Here is a 21,220-nt window from a genome sequence, read left to right as displayed (position 1 = left end):
AAGGAGTACATTTCTCCAATCTAATTTATATGCATAGACCCATCCATTACAACTTTATTATATAGTATAGCTGTACAATAAAATATAAATTATACTCACCGTAGTCATAACAGAATTCCAGGTTGATGAGAAGACGTCCGTACTGTTTCCCTGGTAATGCCTCTTCAGTTCCTTGGTGAAAGCGTCTCTGGTAAGCTATGGAAAACGCGGGTGAAGTGAGAACCGGTGAGCCCCGTATAGCGCAAAATACATCCAGTCCTCAGAGCAATTAGCTGCCCTCCAACTGCTGTGGAACTACACATCACAGCATGCCTTGCAACAGTTTTAGCATAGCCAAATAGCAAAACTGGCAGTGCATTCTGGGACGTGTAAGGTTTTTTTTTAGCCGCTGTAGGGCTTCTGATTGCCCACCCCTGTCCTAGAGGATGTAATACAGCGCAGACGCCCTTCCTGTCGCAGGTATATACCGAATGTAAGTCCTGAAGCTGCTAGCCTGCTTTATGCGATGGGTTATTCTATCTTAGAATGAGTTTTTGCTGACAGCCAATGGGAGTTCAATATAGGACAAGACGCTCGGGGCTACATTTATGAACGTGTTTTAGCATCCACAACGAGTGATAAAACTTTTTGCGTATGATAATCAGTTCCCAACTGGCATTTTTCAAACAGATGACAGGAGCTGATTGGCTGGAGCACCATTATCACTTGTTTTGAATGATAAAACACGCTCATAAATGAGGCCCTGAGTGCCAAAAGCACTGGCTGATGGCAGCTTTGTGCACACGGGGTGAGAGAAGTGCTGGGGCACGCGACCACTACGCTGGATACACCTGCATATTTGGCCTTGCACACTAGGTGGCAGCACTGGTCGCATTGCCTTCATTATGGTTTGATAGGGGTATTCAATATGGGAGCGATAACATCGTTTTTACGTTAATATCGCACTTATGACGTCATTATCGCAGGTTTTAGTTTTACACCGTATTCAATTTCAAAGACTTATCACCGTTTTTTATCAAAGAATTTTCAAAACCGATAACTTTTCACCATTGAATAGGTGTCGAAAAAAAGTGCAGAATTGGGGTTTAGGGGTGCAGGCTTAAAAAAAATAGCCTGCACCCCTGGGAATGACATTTAAAAAAGAACTGTGTCAAAAAAAGTAAAAAATAAAAATAGGGACACCCCAAAAAATGTATTTAAAAATTGGGGTAAAAAAAAAATTGTATAACAATAGGGAAATAGGTTCAGGGCTATTCTGCAAGTATGCGGCACGTGTTTTCTAGAATAGAATTATAGCGGCAGGTGCACAAATGCAGAATTTTTAAAAACTTACTTTAGGGACATCAAAATATGCTAGTACCCATTTTCATGTACCCCAAATTTGATGGGACCACTTAAAAAAACAAAAAGAAATAACCTAAGTGCTCTTCTCCATCACTTCTTCAATGTCGGGAAAAAACACCTGCTGCGGCTATTTAAATTCCCGACTTTCATTTAAAGGCTAAAACGGGGGTACCCATAGTGATCCCCCATGTTTTTACAACCTTAGGGGGGGGTCTTACAATTTTTTTAAGGAAAAATTCGTAACTTTACGCACATCCAAATTCGGAGGCTCCCGTTTTCGTTCATTTTATATTGAATACGGGGATAAGCGGGCGCGCGCCCGATACTTTAACGCAGGTAAAAACTCCGATATGAAACGTTAACTTCGACAGTGAAGTTAACGTTTTATATTGAATACCCCTCAAAGTCTAGTAATCATGGCATGAAAAGCACACAGAATATTAGCGATTAGTGGTCTGGCTGAAAACTGCGCACACTCGAATTTAGGGGTCCCAGGTCGAAGTCCCAACTCGGGTCTTCTTACCAAGTTCGGAACTCGGATCTAAAAACCGGGTCTCTTGGGTTTTGGATGGCATGTACGTCCTTCCCTCATAATTTCAGATGATGTGAGGTGCTCAGAATTGACTGAAAATTAATGTTGTTGGTGTTAATAGCACTATAGGAACAAGAACAGGTCCAGGTTACACGGTTTTAGTGGTTTTTATCATATTTCTTATGTAAAATACGAAACTGAATCAAAACACTGGAGGGTGGTTTTGCCAAAACACGACGACGATTTAGAACCGAAACTCGAGGGTCTGCGCACATCTCTACTGAATATAAAACGACATGTTGGCCTTTCGGCACTACTCAGGACATTTATTGATGTGGAAACACAGACATAAATAACTTGGTGACGATTACAATGGTACAAACTACTAGACCGCTTTGTGACACTTACATTCTCCCGGAAGAGGAACGCCAAAATAGCGGCGGACAGCTCCGCCAGGAATATCACCAGGATAAACATGAAGAACTGAAAAGAGAAAAATCCGATTTAATGACAGTATTTATCAGTGACTTGGAAGACTTACAGCAGACCAGGAAGGTGTAAGACACAATCTGATCATGACTTGTCCATATTTATGTATAATGCCATCTCTACCTATAATCCTAAAAATCCGTAATTAGAGGGACGCTCCATCCTCATACACATCTGACTGCAAGATAGACGTATGTACATTACACATGGATATGACAACCTTTAAGCTCAGGACTGTGTATTGGAAATGATTATATTTAACTGTCCGGGAGCCCACTGTATCCTTACCAGAGCCTTGCACAGCAGTTAGGTCTCACTTCGTGATCTCATCGCCTGCTTGTTCAAGTACTCTGCTGCAGGCTCTCTGTATTATAGATAACAGTCTAATAATACCTAAGGGGAGATGTATCAAACCTTCAAGAGAGATAGTGGAGAAGTTACCCATAGCAACCAGTCAGCTACTAGCTATCATTTATCTAGCACAGGCTATAACACTTTCCACTTTATCTCTCAACAGTTTGATACAACTCCCCCATATGGTCGTACAGCACAAAAAATAGAGACAAATCATTGTGACTGATTCAGACCCGCTCGCAAGCGGGTCGATGGTGGTCCAGTGCGCACGAGCCACGTAGCGAGTGAGACCTTCACTCGCTCCAGAGCTCGCAGAAAAACAGCGCAGCTGTCGATGTTGATAGACAGCTCGCCCAGTTTTGTAGGCGGGTAGGGGGGGGTGGCTGAAAAAACGGAGGCGTTCCCGAAGGAACGCCTGCCATTTGTGGGTGTCCCTACTGACGTCACTCGTGAGGTCAGTAGTGGACTTCCGCCTCTATTAGAGCTGGAAGTCCACTCGGCATTGCGATTGCTGAGACCCTACCTTAGATAATCGCGACCATCTCCTGCCCGCTCGCACTAGCTGTGGGTGGGTAACCACAGCTTAGCGAAGGGACAGGGGAAAAAAAAAAAACTCCCCGCCCTGATTCAGAGCGTGCGCACACAAATAGCCAACGGCTCTGAATCAGGCCCTGAGAGATAAAGCAAAAGTATCAATAGTTTTTGCCGTAATTTATCTACCCAAAATACCATAATCATACTCCATATTACATATTAAGATTTTGATAGGTCTATATAACCAACTTGGTCAATATGACTGAATAGGACCAAGGGATTATGTATCAAGCAGTAAGCGTGGAGAAGTGGACCAGTGGAGACGCTGTCCATAGCAACCAATCGGCTTTGAAGTAGCATTAATCAAGTGTAGGAGCTCATTTATCAATGCGTTATGTTATGCAATGATGATAATGGTGCTCCAGCCAATCAGCTGATAAATAGGCTCCTCAGTCTATAAAATAATAGGTAGGAGCCGATTGGTTGCTATGGGAAACTTCTCCGCTGCTCCACACTATTCCCTTCCTAGGGTACATACATAGATTATATGCTATAGTAAACACAAAGCTGTTACAACTGCTTGATACATAAACCCCTCAATCTGTCAGGATGGAAATACAGATAGTTTCATTACCCCCGTTGGTGTTAAAGGTAGTTTTGGATGAGATACAAAAGGTTGACATGAAAAAAATTAGACAGTACAGTAGGTCGACAGGTACAAAAGGTCGACACAGAAATGGTGTTTGTTTGTTTTTTCTAACCTTAATCTTCACCCTAACCCTCCCCTTGGTACCTAACCATTCCTCCTAGTGCCCTTATCCTCTGGTAAGTGCCTAACCCTAACCATCCCTCCTAGAGCCTAACCCTAACCATTCTTCCTAGTGCCTAACTGTTCTTCCCAGTGCCTAACCCTAACCATTCCTCCTAGAGCCTAACCCTAACGGTTCTTCCTAGTGCCTAACCCTAACCATTCCTCCTAACCGTAACCGTTCTTCCTAGTGCCTAACCCTAACCATTCTTCCTAACTGTAACCGTTCTTCCTAGTGCCTAACCATCTCTCCTAGAGCCTAACCCTAACCATTCATCCTAGAGCCTAACCCTAATTGTTCTTCCTAGAGCCTAACCCTAACCGTTCTTCCTAGTGCCTAACCCTAACCATTCTTCCTAATGCCTAACCCTAACCATCCCTCCTAGAGCCTAACCCTAATTGTTCTTCCTAGAGCCTAACCATAACCATTCCTCCTAACCCTAACCATTCTTCCTAATGCCTAACCCTAACCATCCCTCCTAGAGCCTAACCCTAATTGTTCTTCCTAGTGCCTAACCCTCCCTTCTGGTTCTATCCATAACCATCAGGTAAGTGCCAAACCCTAAAAAAATTAAAATGTGTCTACCATTTGTGTGTTGACAAAATCATTGCCAATCTTTTCATTGTTGACCTTTTGTAAGTAATTTGTGTAGTCTTAACACAGGGCAGTACGTGTAGGCAGTCTACACTGTGTGGAGCTACATTGGTACAGGCCAGATTGCAATGATCCAGCACAATTGGATTGTTGAATTTTTGTCCAGCATTAAAGGTTTTATCAGGAACCGTTCCTGAGGTCATTGTGCAGACAGCTGGGTAAATGCTGCTCAATGTAGATCACAGCTGTATGACCCCAGGGCACAAGGAATGGTCAAAGAAAACATTTTATGAATAGTTCCAGTGAACCACAGGTGTAGCAGCGAGAGTAACCATTTACTGCCGGACAAACTTGTAATCAGCACAACCGCAAGTATCTGGAGGTACGCTGGCTCTGTTGGTGTGTAGGCACCCCTCATCTACATACATGTTCAGCAGGAAAGGAAGTAGAGAATATAGTACGTACGAACAGCAGAAGGCACTTGTTCTCGCGGATAGCTCCACAGCAGCCCAGGAAGCCGAGCAGAAACAACATGGCACCCATAGCAAGGACCAGGTAGGCACCCATGAACATCAAGGGATTGGCAGCAATGATCTCCCGGAAACCAGTGGGGTCAACAATGACCCAAATCCCAAGTCCAAGCAGGAAGGTTCCACCAAGCTAGGATTAAGAAGAGAGTTATGGTAAAACACAGGAAATTAGAGGCGTACAATCAGATGTGTGTGGCACTAACGCACATTGGCACCACCAGTCACTATGAGCATCCTGAAAGGTATTCAGCAGATGACCTAGAGCAGGGGTCCTCAACTCCAGCCCTCCAGTACCAGTAATAGGTCATTTTGGGTGGATCTCTGTAATCGCGCACAAGTGAGTTATTCTGTTTTGCGGAGTCAGTAATTATCCCACCTGCTGCCACAGACCTAAATCCTGAAAATGTGACCTGTTGGTAAACCGGGAGGGCTGAGGGTGAGAACGACTGCACTAGGAGACCTCCCATTGATCACTGCTAGGACCATGCCATGAAAGGTACCGCGGCCTTGCATGTCCACAATAATGTCACCACTGGGTGGCACTATTCTGGCTAACGTTGCTCCTCATCTCTATTGGGGGGGGGGGGGGGAAATTGAACTGTGTTGTGCGCCGGCGGCCACTAGATGGCGCAGTTCAATTGTTGCTCTGTTCGGGCGCGCACAGCCGACAGCGCTGACATTTCTACTCGCAGCCCCTCGAGCCACCAAGCAGAAATTACGGAACAGTGACCCATTTTAGTGCTCAAATGGGACTTTTCGTGGGCGTGACAATGTTCCATCATTTTGAGGAGCTGCTAACTAGTAAAATATAACCTTTATTAAATTCCATATAAAATTATATCAAACGTATAACCCATAAATAGGTGAGATTTAAAAAATAGAAAACAAAATGTTTCAAAATAAGTGGCAGGGACGGTCTGAATAGACAAAAAGGGAAGTTATGCACAATTACTCACTACGTGTATAAGCAGAAAAAAATTATTTATACCACTGATTCGGTCAGATCACCATAGTCATCAGATATCATCCTTCGTGAAAGTAGGACTTTGTTGCGTGTTTCATTTGTAGTACTTTATTTATGCCCTTATTGATTGTTGATGTGTTGGCCCCGTTAGCGTTTCAGAAGAAATAGCCACATCCCGTTTTGTGGGAGTTGCCCACATGGTGTCCTCTTCCTGCTGTAAATTTCAAGCTGGTTGCCAATTGGTGGAGCCAGCTTTCATTGACAGCCACCATTTTGGATCACTCCTGCGCTAAGTAGCACTGTACTGTTGGTGGACAGCGGAGGTCCAGGCTATATCTAAAATTGGCCATAGAGTGCATGATGGTGCAGCTGGCCAGCAGTGGGTAGTAGTGGCCGCACAATAACCAAAGCACCTCCATACCCTACCACAGTGATTCTCACACTCTGTCTTCAGGATCTTACACAGTTCACATTTTCCAGGTTACCTAGCAGGTGCACAGGTGTGTTTATTACTCACTGACACAGATTCACAGGTGGAGATAATTATTTTACATGCGATTCTGTGAGGAGACCTGGAAAACATGCACTGTTTGAGGTCCTGAGGACAGAGTTTGAGAACATGTGACCTAGACGATGTATGGAGGCGAAATCTAATCACTCCCTGGATTCGGCTGAACGTCATTCAGGTTTAATAACCGAACCAAACAATCCAGAACCACACACGGACAGGTAATCGTTCAGAACAGACATCGGTATGGCTGGATTGCTCGAATATCGCCCAGTGTATGGACAGCTTTCGCTGTAGGATCCTATAAAGAACAACAAATAACTGACCCAGGGGAAGGAGCCCCAAGTACTACTATACAAAATGTTATGAATAATCTAATGCGAAAGTAGAAAACTGAGTCTGAACTGTAACTGCTCCAATTTCATGTACATTGGTGCAGCTCAGGTAATGCGGCCTCGGCCGTGTGTGTGTGTATTATGTGGTACACAAGGCACTGTGGGTCTCATTCAGACCCGCTCGCGAGCGCAGGACGCTCGCGAGCGGGTCGATGGTACCCAAATGCGCATGCCCACGACAGCCAAGCGGTCGCTCCGGGTCTTGCACCAAAGGGGGCGTGCTGTCGATGGTGAGTGACAGCACGCCCCCTTTGGTGGGCGTGGCTGCCAGACGGAGGCGTTCCCATGGGAACGCAGACCGTCTGGGTCCGGCCCCACTGACATCACTAGTGATGTCAGTGGGAGTGATTTTGGCTCTGATAGAGCCAAAATCACTCCAGGGCTTGCGGCAGCGAGACCCTACAGCAGGGTCTCGTCGCGAGCGCGATGGTCAAGACATGGACGCTCGCATAAGCTGTGGGTGGTAACCCACAGCTATGCGAGTGTCCAAAAGGCCGCTCCAAATTTAATTAGGAGGGCCCTGATTCAGAGCGAGCGCTCTGGTCAGTGCGTCCGGCTCTGAATCAGGGCCTGAGACTCCTGTTCTGGCACATCCATATGTTAGCTGACGGTCTGATCTTACAGCAGAAGAGAACGGAACCGGTACTTACAAATATGAAAAAGTTGAAGATGAACATGAGGTATTTCACACAGCTCACCCCGTCACCCTCCATTTTGTGGCTTCTCCTGCAAAACAAGTAAATACCGTTATTCTACAGCAATCCATTAACATACACGAATATCAATTCCGGTTACATATTTGTGCAGAATATTTTATATATTGTTAATATTTGTTACTTGTTGCTCCCCAACATCAACTGCTATTTACGGAGAATAAAACAGGTGTGGATTAACAGTAAAAAGGTCGACAGTGTCTAGATAGACACCAGAAATTAGACAGTCAATAGGCCGACTGGGACAAAAGGTCGACATGTAAGGGCGACAGGGTCAAAAGGATGACTTGAAAATGGTCAACACACAATTTTTTTTTTTTTGCCTTAATCTTCACCCTAACCCTCCCTCCTGGTGCCTAACCCTAGCAGTCGGGGTAGGTGCCTAACCCTCCCTTCTGGTGCCTAACCCTAGCAGTCGGGGTAGGTGCCTAACCCTAACCGTCCCCTCTAGTGCCTAACCCTCCAGTAAGTGCCTAACCCTCCCTTCTGGCACCTGACCCTAACCGTCCCTTCTAGTGCCTAACCCTAACCGTCCCCTCTAGTGCCTAACCCTCCCTCCTGGTGCCTAACCCTAACTATAGGGGAAAGTGCCTAACCCTCCCTTCTGGTGCCTGACCCTAACCCTCCCTTCTGGTGCCTAACCCTAACCGTCCCCTCTAGTGCCTAACCCTCCCTCCTGGTGCCTAACCCTAACTATAGGGGAAAGTGCCTAACCCTCCCTTCTGGTGCCTAACCCTAACTATAGGGGAAAGTGCCTAACCCTCCCTTCTGGTGCCTGACCCTAACTCTCCCTTCTGGTGCCTAACCCTAACTGTCGGGGTAAGTGCCTAACCCTAAAAAAAACAAATACAAATCATGTGTCGACCATTTTAATGTCTACCTTTGACCCGGTCGACATTCTTACATGTTGACCCTTTGTGTGTCGACCTTTTGTCCAAGTCGACTTATTGACTGTCTAACAACGGATGTCTATCTAGCCATTGTCGACCTTTTTACGGTCTATCTACAGTCCGGAAACCGAAAAAAAACCTCTTTGAAAAGCCTCTGTGGCACTATTATTATTAGCCGGTATTGTCATTAATGCAGATCATTGGAGAGGGCTAAAAATCGGCCCTTAAATCCTGGTCACACAGATGCTACATATATGCAGAGAAGCAAGGACCACACTTCCACAGCGCCCAATCCTCTCTGCGGCCTTTCTAAGCGCAATGCCTAAGCCACCCTACTGTTAAAGGGGGTTTGTAAGCTCTCTACAACCCTTCTTATTTAGTTCTACAAGCGCCAGGATACCCGAACAGTTCAAGCATTCCAGTGCTTGCTGGGACCAGTAGTACACCAGCAAAAAAAAAAAGTGATTTTACTGTTGAAAACTTTATTACCCTACAGCCACCGCCTCAGGGTTGTTTGGGGGAGAGTCCTAGTGCTGAACAGGAGCAGGTCACACTAAGGGGGGAACTAAATCTATATAATAGGCAAGAAAGTGCGTGTGTGTGTGTCTGTCCTTTATGTACGGCCAGAGATTTGTACCTAGCTCCACCAAATTTGGCAGGGTGGTGTAGTTTGACCAGGATTACTGTAGGTTTTTGCCTACAGTAAAACTTTGTCAGGGCCACACACTGTCACACAATCCCATAAAACCGGGACATACTACACAGGTTCTGGGGCTAAGGGGCTGGCATCATATACACACTGCCACATTCCTCTCTTCCAAAGTGCTGTGTTATATCACTTTTCCAACAGACGCACACTTGAAATACGGAGTTAGTCAGCCCTGTTTGCATGATAAACTGTGAAATTAAACAGTGTGCATTATTAGCATTTCACTAACTTACAGCAGCCCCAGGGGTCTTAGAGTGCCTGGCAGGCTCATGAGAAGCTCAGCACTCGATACATGCAGACTGTAGCAGACATCATTATCAATCCACAATCTTTGAGTCTGGCAAAGTTTAGCATACAGAGATTACAAACAGCAGGGGAGATTGAGCGCAGCCACATAGTGCCACTGCGGGCAGGCCCCCTTCTGTCTGGGAACAGGACTCCTGTACTGGCATTCAACCCATGATGGCAGGCCTGCTAGACATGGACTACAATGTTGGTCTGCAGAGAGATTTCAGGTGTGATTCAGCTGCAGACGCAGTGACATGGATCACGCAGATTCCCGAACGCAGTCCGGCAGCAGACTGTCAGTGATTGACAGTCTGCTGCCGTTTCTGGGCGGGGAGGGGGAAGAGACGATGGCCTCAGTTTCCCAAAACTGTATGAGAATACGCTGCCTGCACTGTCATTTACTCCTGATTTGCCAGGGTATAGGCGAGGACAATGTAAAGAATTAAGGCTGCAGGTGTCCTTCAGGGTCCAGTCTTCAACCTGGGCAACGCCGGGTATCCCAGCTAGTAACATATATATATATATATATATATATATATTTATATAGATCAGCATATGGGTGTAAATACATTAATTCTGTCTCCAACTTTTTTAACATAAATTACACCCAATTTAGGGCCAACTCAGCACAAGGCTCCATGTGTTTTGGGTCTGCTCTGTGCTGTGTGGTTCCCCCATCCCCACATTTCTGACATGCTGATAGCAGTGACTCTGTGGCAGCCATTCTTGTTTGCCTTCCAGAGAAGTACTGAAAAGGAGAAAATTGTTTGTAGGAGGACGGCTAGAGAAAATTGAATCCGATGCATGCTTGCAAGTTACCCAACTTGCGATTTACAGAAAATAAAAACCCTATATGGGATTTGTGCTGTAAAATTATCCAAAAAAGCATTTCCTGCTGGGTACTTACATTGTTAGTGTATATGCAGAACATGATGCCCGCATCCCGAGTATTGGCACTACCCACATTCCAGGCTCCCCACAGAATAAATCATCATTACACTGTGTACAGGTTGTTTTTTTTTACCCATTTCAGATTAGCTCATCAAGCATGCTGAATAATGAGCAGCCTTTAACGAGGTGTTAATTGAATAGAGTACATTGTGTACCCAGTATATGTGGCGTTGGTAAGGTGCAGACACGGCTGATTGATACTCAGACGCAGGTCAGGGTGTTGAGAGTTGCAGCGGATAAAATCGACACTTCAATCACAATAAGTGGCGCTCCGTTGGGTGCTGCTGATTTATCGGCTAATCACACACTCCCAATAACATACTTAAACATTTCTAGAGTGCACGGACCCCTCTAGTGCTGAATGCTGACGTCACTTCAATCAGGTTCACTATGAAGTGGAAAAGGTTCAAGAGTGGACGTTGGTAGTCAGGCACTCAGCAGAATATTTCCCCTGCAGCTCAGAAGTAAACAAGTAATGTGGCATTAATAGCATACAGGTGTTCTCTTTATAGGTACAATGCCTGTATATGGTGCCTGATCGTGGGTAAGATCACTGCACAGGTTCACAGCCCTTACGGGAAAGAACTTTTATCACAGCTGGAGATGAAACCATTTCTCTTCCAGGCGCCAGGGACGACCTTCGGGGAGATGTACTAAGCTCTGGAAAGTGATAAAGTACCAGCCACTTAGCTCCTAACTGTCATGTTACAGGCGGAGGGCCTCATTTATCAACAAGTTTTATCATTCACAATGAGTGCCAAAACTCGTTGCATATGATAATAGTCAGAGCCGGCTCCAGGACTAATAGCGCCCTGTGCTGGCCGAAATTGGGGGGCGTGGCTTACCATAGGCCACGCCTCCTTACGTGACATTATCTGAGGGGCACGCCTCCAAATAACGTCAGGCTGGGGGGAGCCTCCCCAGGCTTTTCACGGCACAGAATGGATGCCGCGCGCATGCACGCAGCATCCATTCAGACTCCGGGATCCCAGCACCGCCGCGTTGGTGGGGGTCCCCGGCCCCCAGATTTGACCACTTTGGCCCAGGACAGTACTGTCCCGCTGAAATCGGGATGCTGGGGAAGGGTGCGCCCTCTATGGCTGGTGTCCCTGTTCGACCGCTCAGGTCGAAGACCCCTAGAGCCGGCCCTGATAATAGTGCTCCAGCTAATCAGCTCCCAACTGTTTGAAAAATGACAGGAGCTGTTTGGTTGGTAGTTTATCACTCTCCATTTTATCACTTTCCAGAGCTTAGTACATCCGCCCCCTTGTGTCCTATCTGAGGAGCTTAACGTGGACAGGTGCTGCATCTGCTCTCCGGCCTTACTGGAGCTTTATGTCTAAGGCGCACTAGATTTGCCCTGTGGCCTTGTACCTATATAGAACACAGAACCCATCTGCGACTTCTAATATCCGTACATTATACTGTAACTGGTACAGTTACCATGGTGTGAGGTGGTGGAGGTGCTTCTCACTTAGTGGGAGATGTATCAAACCTTGGAGAGAGAGTTTCAACCAATCGGCTTCTGACATTTTTCAAACAGACTGTAAATTGGCAGTTAGGAGCTGATTGGTTGGTACTTTATTTTCCGCCATGGTTTGTTACTACGTCCTTGCACGTTGAACAGCCCTTCTAGTTGCGCCGTGGCGTGACTCGGTAGCGCCGAGCATCTTTTAATGTGATGTTTTACCTTTAAATGCGTCTTATTCGCACAGCCATGTGATTAGGACGCACAAGAAGCTTCTGTTGATTAAAATGATCTGCGTCCTGCCTAGATTCTGTGTGCGACTGTGGCTGTATCTGCATGCGAAATGCAACGTTACAGTGTCAGCGGTGGTAACACTGTAGTGTAGCATAGATATATAGATCAGAGCTGACACACACTTAAACTGGACTCTCTCCTTGTTCTGTCACCTAGTCTCTGGGCCTGATTCAGAGCTGAACGCTCTGACCAGAGCGCTCGCTCTGAATCAGGGCCCTCCTACCTTTTTTTGGAGCGTCCTCATGGACGCTCGCATAGCTGTGGGTTACCACCCACAGCATATGCGAGCATCCATGATGATGGTCGCGATGGTCTTGACCATCGCAACCATCGGGCTTGCGACGGAGACCCTGCTGCCGCAAGCCCTGGAGTGATCAGAGCCAAAATCACTCCCACTGACATCACTAGTGATGTCAGTGCGGCCGGCTTGAGACGGTAGGCGTTCCCATGGGAACGCCTCCGTCTGGCAGGCACGCCCACCAAAGGGGGCAAGCTGTCAATCAACATCGACAGCACGCCCCCTTTGGTGCGAGACCCGGAGCGATAGAGAGCCCGTCGCTCGCCGGGTCTCGCGAATGCGCACGACGGAGCTCCCTCCGTCGTGCACATGCGCAGTGGGGGAACAACGACCCGCTTGCGAGCGTACCGCCGCTCACGAGCGGGTCTGAATGACCCCCTCTGTCTGTCCTAGTCTCCATCTTATGGTACCCAGTCTATATTGACAAGACAACTTAACCGTGTTGTGATCAAGGGCCCATTGTTGGAAGTGGCGGAGCGATTACCAGCGCTGTGTGGGTGTGACCAGTGCTATGTGGGTGTGGCCAGTGTCATGTGGGCGTGTTCATCCTTATACTGTCCAACCCAATGTCTCCCTAAATACGGAAAAAAGTAGAATAATTGCCTAATTTTGAAAGGAAAATCTCTTTTTTTACACAAGCCATGGATGAGAGACGCGGTCTATGGGCGTCTCCGGCACCTGTAACATTTGCGTATTTTTTGCAGAACCACTGCGTACGGAATCGCAGTCTCGAGATTTGCGTGTCCACCGGAATCAGGCTCGTAGTCCATACTTGGCTACTCTCCCAGAATCTGCAGGAGGCAGTATGGGGAGAAATGACCGGGCTGTTAGGAGGGTGTGGGAGTTAATGACAATATTCTATGACAATCACCTAATTTTGCCCCGCCCCTTATTCAAATGTGCGTGATTCGACGCATTTTGATATAGGGGGGAAGGGCCTAATGACGCAAATAGTGCGGCCCCGCTCCCATCACTGCCCATCTGTATCCCCTCTCCGGGCTTCTCCCTGAGAGGTTATTCTAAAAGTAGGCGAGTATGCCGTAGTCCCATCTGCCCCACTGATAATCTGCCCCTGCGTCTCTGCTCATCTCTGCATAGAGTCCTCGGATACTGAGAGCCTCCCTCTCAGGCTGTTGGAGGAAGCCCACTACCCCCTGTAGACAAGCTACAAATCAGTACTCCAGCTTCCAGCAAGGCCATGGCCATCTTGAAGGTTTGCTCTGGAGCACAACTTGGCTCAGGTCCCGGCCCCCAGCATTTGGGGAAAAAGGAAAGATCAAATCATCACGTCTTGACGACCCCCATCAGACCCCTTCCAGGGCATCACTACAGATGGGATACAGTCGAAATGCCGACGGCCAGGAAACCGTCTGACTAAATCCCGGCGTTTAAATACCGACGCGGGACTAAAGACAGGCATCTAAATCTCGACGCCCGTCTATAACCCAACGCCAGAATCTAGACAGAGGGCTTCCCGAACAAAGGTAAACCGGGCACTGCTAGCGCTTAGCCGCTTTACACGGGGGGGAGATCAAGTTTAGGGACCCCTGGGGGGACTTCGGGTTAGGCACCACCCGAGAGGGTTAGGCTTAGGGTGCGGAGTGGGGGGGTGGGGGTTAGGTTTAGGCACCCCTATGGGGAGGTTAGGGTTAAGCACCACCCCGGGAGAGTTAGGTTTAAGGTGCAGGGAGGGGGGGGGGGTTAGGTTTAGGCACCCCCAAGGAGAGGTTAGGGTTAGGCACCACTAAAGGAGGGAGAGGGGAGGGTAGGGTACTTACCAGCCCCAGTCGGGATCTTCAGCGTTCAGGCTTGCAGCATCGGGATTTAGTCAGTCGTCAGCATTTCATACCCAACCCCTACAGATATCCGAGGGCACTGATCCTGCCAAAGATGGCCAAACACCGCCCCTACCCACCCTCCCAGTGCCTGGAGGCGATGTACCGTAACAGAGAGACACTGCAGCCAAGTACTCTGATAACAGAGGACAACAGCTTGAATACTTAACAAATGTAAACATGTGAAACTTCTGAAAGCATGGAAAAACAAAAATTCCCCATTTAAAAAAATATATATATTTTCTTGTATTGGGCCACTGAGAACGCAAGAAAGTCAGACACAAAGGGTTAAGTCCCGTCAGCGCTAAGTGACTACAATTATTAATGCAGCTGCTGGGCAGATTTTTTTATTATAGTACAAATCCAAATACAATTTTTTTTTGTTTGTTTTTGCAAAGAGTCCCTGGCAACTTTCCCCTATACTGCTGAGCTGGAAGCACTTGTACAGAACGGATCCCGCGATCCCCATCTGCTGCCAACTCCCCGGAAAACAACAGTGAGCGCTATTACTGGCTAGCCTCGGCCTACATAACGGAGGAAAAAAATATCCAATTACTGAGAAAGTCAATAAAATACTTTTCCATTAAACAAACAATGCACTAAAAACCAGCAGCCGGCCGGGTATACTTAGTCTAATTACAGAGTGTCCTACCGCTGCCTACCATTATCATTAATGAAAAGCTTTTAGCCCAGAAGGCTGAGAGAGTACATTATATTTAGTTCTTTACACCGGCTGCGCGTGGCTCGGGCTGACTGTTTATGTGCATTGGGAAGAGTAATGTGCGGGTTGCAAGGCACATTATGGAACTCTTAATGTCAGCGCGATGGTGAAGTATGGGGTGGGAAAGACTTATTACTGCCAGACCTGCGGAGTGTAAATGGTGAACAGTGTATGGCAAGATTAATCAGACAACAGTGATCTTAAACACACACTTAAAAGACACGTGTTTTGATAATATACATCCTATCACAAATATTCAACAATGGTATTTATAATAAATAATATATATATATATATACATACATACATACATACATACACACATATATATATATATATATATACACATAAAAGAAAAAATTCAGCGGCACTCCGGGGTTTGAGAGTTTCAACTCCAAATATATTATTATTATTACGACTGCATGGTGAATAACCAACGTTTCGGGGACACAGAGCCCCTTTGTCAAGTTACACAACGGTTTCTGTCCCTTGACAAAGGGGCTCTGTGTCCCCGAAACGTTGGTTATTCACCATGCAGTCGTAATAATAATAATATATTTGGAGTTGAAACTCTCAAACCCTGAGTGCCGCTGAATTTTTTCTTTTATGCTGACTGTCACCGGAGGGCACCCTGGTACTTTACTACAAGGTGTAGCTGAGTGCCGGCTTATTCATTCTTTCTCATATATATATATATATTTATTATGTGACATTCAGCCGGGTTAGGGGTCCCTCTCCTGGGGTAGATGGACTCCTTCCTTACACACACAGCAGCCGGGAAACAGCACACCAGTCTGGATGCGAGTACAAGCTGGTCGGCGCCAGTCTTTATTGTACAATATCAGAAATTACATAAAGAAAACAAACATAAATCCTAGCCCCGTCTGGGCTCTAACTTTACAAGTGATTTCCCTCACTACAAGAACCTGGCAGGGCCTAATACCCTCACCAGCAACAAAAGCACAGCACAGTCCTCACTGCTAGGTTTCCAAGTGTCTCTGAGCAAACTCCCTGCCTGCTCTCCCAGGTGAGACACTCAGCCCCAAACAAACCAAGCATATCTTGGCCACTCTCAGCTGGAAACCCTAATGAGCCTGTTACCAGGCTGAAAGGCCCAAAACCTGGAGTGGCCGTGGGTGGAGCCCACCCTCTCCTCACACCCACACCCCCAGGTCCCAAAACTCAAGCTTGCTTCACTTCAAACTTTCTCCTGGGGGTTTTAAAACACATAGGTCAGAAACCTAGGGCAAACGTATCAATCACTGACCACTTTACCAGTGATCCTATCGCTATATGTATATTTTGTGACAAGGTCACTGGCATCATAGTGGAAGGCAGGTATATTTCCCTCTAGATTCCTGACCTATGTCTTTTGAAACCTCAGGAAGGTGTTTTGTGTTAGGAGTTTTTTGGGTCATTAGCTTCACAGGAGGCTAATTAGGGTTTTCAGCTGTGTGGCTGTTTTTGGGTTGACGAAAGCAGGTAAACTAAACCTAGAAAACCTTCTTATACTTTGTTTATTAGTGAGCTAGGCTCACTTCTGTATAGTTAGTGCCAGACGGCAAGGTGTTTATTTCTATTTATTTTGTTTGTTTGCCTAATAAAACTGGCCGAGACCAGTTGCACCAGACCAGTGGACTTTGGGCGGAATTCAATTGTTTCCAGCCCCCATCGCGCCCGACGGAGCTATTCAATTCTTGCTCCTGTCGGGCGAGATCAGCTGTCAGCGCTCCATTTCAGCTCGCAGCCCCAGGGGGGGTGAGAGCTGAAATGTGCGAAAAGTGACCTGTTTGGGCGCCCAAACATCACTTTTCACGGTCGCGCCCAGCACTGTGGTCGGGGGTAGCTGCTTTATGCAATTGAATAGCGGCCCGCGATCTCCTGTCACTTAAGACGGGAGATCCGGACTGCGTAAACAATTGAATTCCGCCCATTGTGTGATTTTTCAGCTGCTGCGCAGTGCCATCTACCCCAGGAGATGGTACCAGTTCCACGACCTTGCTACAATATAAGTGGGAGGCACATATATAAACAGTTGTAATTCCTACACCGTTTACTTGATTTGGATGTAATTACCCTCAAGTTAAATCTGAAAGTCTGCAGTTAAAGCACATCTTGTTTGTTTCATTTCAAAGCCATTGTGGTGGCGAATAGAGGCCAAAATATGAAAATTCTGTCAATGGTCCAATATTTATGCACCTGACTGTGTATGTGTGTATGTGTGTGTATATAGACACACATACATACTGCACTCTATGTGGCATTTTTGCACTTTGTGGAACGGATTGTGGGACATATGCCTTGTACAAGATAAATTGCTCCTTTGCATTTCAACTGGTGTGCTGATCGTCTGCTTTGGACTATTGCTACATTTAATTCTTTATGGTCATGCACCCTATTATTGTACCAAGTTTGAGTGTGCAGATTATCTACTTTTTTTTTTTTTTTTCTCCCTATTTATATCTATATATAGATATAGTGATAGAAGCACTGGAGAAGTCTGGTATGGCATATGTGTGTGTCCCAGATTCCTATCATATGTGTTTTAAAACCCCAGGAAAGTGTGTTATGCCACACAGACCAGAAGTGTCGGCGTTTGGTAAAAACCAGATAATCGGTCCTAGGGGTGTGGATGTGAGAAGAGAAGGGAGGGGTCCATCCACAGGCCATTCCAGGTGTTGGGCCTTTCTGTCTGAGAGCAAGCTGATTAATAGTTGCACCTGGAAGTGGCTCATATAAGCTGTGTTAAGTTTTGATTCAGTGTCTCACATACCCTGGGGAGAAACAGACACTGAGGTTTGTTCAGAGACACTGTGATATTTGAAAGTGCTGTGTTTGTGGTAAGGCAGTAGGCCCTGCCACTTGTAGAGGGAATACCCTGTCTTGTTAGTGCCAAGACGGGCTAGGATTTATTTTTATGTTTTTTTTATTTTGTTGTGTATATCGCACAATAAAACTAGTTCGGACCAGCTTGCACGAAAACCGTGGACTGGTGTGCTGTTTCCTGGCTGCTGTGTGTAAGGAGGTGTCCATCTACCCCAGGAGAGGGGCCCCATAACCCAACTATATCACAATTTTATATACAGTCAGGTGCATAAATATTGGGACATTGACAGAATTTTCATATTTTTTTCCTCTATTCACCACCATGGTGGCTTTGAAATGAAACAAACAAGATGTGATTTAACTGCAGACTTTCAGATTTAATTTGAGGGTAATTACATCCAAATCAGGTGAACAGTGTAGGAATTACAACTGTTTCTATATGTGCCTCCCACTTTTTAAGGGGCCAAAAGTAATGGGACAAACTAAACAATCCTAAATCAAACTTTCACTTTTTAATACTTTGTTGCAAATCCTTTGCAGGCAATTACAGCCTGAAGTCTGGAACGCATAGACATCACCAGACGCTGGGTTTCAACCCTGGTGATGCTCTGCCAGGCCTCTACTGCAAATGTCTTCAGTTCCTGCTTGTTCTTGGGGCATTTTCCCTTCAGTTTTGTCTTCATCAAGTAAAATGCATGCTCAATCGGATTCTGGTCAGGGGATTGACTTGGCCATTGCATAACATTCCACTTTTTAGCCTTAAAAAACTCTTTGGTTGCTTTTGCAGTATGCTTCGAGTCATTGTCCATCTGTACTGTGAAGCGCCGTCCAATGAGTTCTGAAGCATTTGACTGAATATGAGCATATAATATTGCCTGAAACACTTCAGAATTCATTCTGCTGCTTTTGTCAGCAGTCACATAATCAATAAATACAAGGGAACCAGTTCCATTGGCAGCCATACATGCCCACGCCATGACACTACCACCACCATGCTTCAATGATGAGGTGGTATGTTTTGGATCATGAGCAGTTCCTTTCCTTCTCCATACTCTTCTCTTCCCATCACTCTGGTACAAGTTGATCTTTGTCTCATCTGTCCATACGATGTTGTTCCCGAACTGTAATGGCTTTTTTAGATGTTGTTTGGCAAACTCTAATCTGGTCTTCCTGTTTTTGAGGCTCACCAATGGTTTATATCTTGTGGTGAACCCTCTATATTCACTCTTGTGAAGTCTTTTCTTGATTGTTGACTTTGACACATATACACCTACCTCCTGGAGAGTGTTTTTGATTTGGCCAACTGTTGTGAAGGGGTTTTTCTTCACCAGGGAAATAATTCTTCTGTCCTCCACCACAGTTGTTTTCCGTGGTCTTCCGGGTCTTTTGGTGTTGCTGAGCTCTCCGATGCGTTCTTTCTTTTTAAGAATGTTCCAAACAGTTGATTTGGCCACACCTAATGTTTTTGCTATCTCTCTGATGGGTTTGTTTTGATTTTTCAGCCTAATGATGGCTTACTTCACTGATAATGACAGCTCTTTGGATCTCATATTGAGAGTCGACAGCAACTGATTCCAAATGCAAATGTCACACCTAGAATCAACTCCAGACCTTTTACCTGCTTAATTGATAATGAAATAACGAGGGAATAGCCCACACCTGTCCATGAAATAGCTTTTGAGTTGATAGTCGCATTACTTTTGGCCCCTTAAAAAGTGAGAGGCACATATAGAAACTGTTGTAATTCATACACCGTTCACCTGATTTGGATGTAATTACCCTCAAATTAAATCTGAAAGTCTGCATTTAAAGCACATCTTGTTTGTTTCAATATATATATATATATATATATATATATATATATACACATACACACACACACACAGTCGAGTCACATTACTATGACCAGCTCCTACTTTGGTCGTTGGCAGACTCATTCTAGACCATGAAGTACATGGGTATAGGCCATCTGGCTTTCGGGAAAAGAGTGGCATTCTGCTGATTATGCTGTGATTACCTGTTTTTGTGTATGGATCGCAATTCTTGATGAAGGCCTTTTTAGAGGACCGAAATGTTGAAACCATGTTAACCATTAAAAAGATATATTAACTTCATTGTGTGAAGTCTGGGGAGTGCCCTTTTCTAATATAATCATTGATGTATCTACCTGGTCTGTATATATTTGGAATTTTAAAATATGGAGCCCCACGGCATCTGTACTAACATTGTGACGGGCTCACACCAAGGGCAGTAAGCTGCACAGAAAGTGAGCTAGTAGAGACATGTGTCTGAGTATGGGGGGCGTGCCTTGAGCACCTATTAACACCTTGAATGTGTCATATGATCAGGAAGTGCACTGCATTGTTTAGAGATCGGATCTCAGTCAGCAGCAGCAATAGGACAGAGTGATGCTGGTAGGAGAATCAATGGACACTGAAACTTAGTGTAGTGAGGGGAGAGTTACAGTGAGTAGGGGGTGAGACAGGCTCCCAGCACTCAGATCCATCTCCACGTGTGAATCTGGTTGGTTGCTGTGGGCAACATCTCCACTTCTAAAAACCCGTACTTTAGCAAATAAACTCCTCAGTCTGCCTGTTCAAACAACTGCCGGTGCTAATGACGTACAGATACAGAGGCCGGCTATTTATTATCAAGAAGTTAGATTTTTCGTCACTGCTTATGTGTTAAATATATAGTAGTAACACTCAGGGCCAGTATCACTGGAATAGCAAAGTGTTAATTTACTGCTGTACCGGACCAGTTTTCCACAAGTTCCAGAGTAAAAAAAAAAATAAATAGTATAAAAGGATGAAATGTATAGAAATATATTTTAGGCCTGATTCAGAGGTGTAAGCAGCTGCATCACCTGTCTGCAACTTTGTGCCGCTATATAGCCATTCCCCTGGCGTACATCTGAGCGTATGAATGCGCAGGGGCTGAGACGCCGACTCTGAGTGTCTGTAGGAGCTGTAATACCACCTGGTGCGTCTTTACACACCGCCATCGGTACCACCATTGAAACATGCACCAGCCCTATGACAGGTGAACATTTCCCAACTGAGTGTGGCCTCCAAAGTAAGCAATTAAGCGTCTATGTGCGCAAACACTTCAGCGGCACGTCCATAATATGCCTGTAAGACGGACAATCTTTGTGTGTCTAAATAGCCAGCTATA

The 21,220-nt window shown here is 45.8% G+C and overlaps 1 protein-coding gene across 2 annotated transcripts in view; it reads right to left on the bottom strand.

The window, feature by feature from the left end:
• Positions 1-21,220, bottom strand: part of TSPAN18 (tetraspanin 18) — a 182,614-nt gene that overhangs the window by 17,153 nt on the left and 144,241 nt on the right. For both annotated transcript variants that reach the window (XM_088452633.1, XM_088452634.1), the window contains exons 4-7: positions 7,704-7,779; positions 5,122-5,316; positions 2,285-2,359; positions 100-195 (exon numbers count right to left, since the gene is read on the bottom strand). In XM_088452633.1, the coding sequence (XP_088308759.1) occupies positions 100-195; positions 2,285-2,359; positions 5,122-5,316; positions 7,704-7,766 (429 nt within the window). In that variant the 5' untranslated portion in view covers positions 7,767-7,779. The remainder of the gene's footprint in view (positions 1-99; positions 196-2,284; positions 2,360-5,121; positions 5,317-7,703; positions 7,780-21,220) is intronic.

The sequence above is a fragment of the Taudactylus pleione genome, unplaced genomic scaffold (genome assembly GCF_031769625.1).
Source record: "Taudactylus pleione unplaced genomic scaffold, aTauple2 ptg000555l, whole genome shotgun sequence".
NCBI classification, from domain to species: Eukaryota; Metazoa; Chordata; class Amphibia; order Anura; family Myobatrachidae; genus Taudactylus; species Taudactylus pleione.
This window is presented reverse-complemented; position numbering and strand designations above follow the sequence as displayed.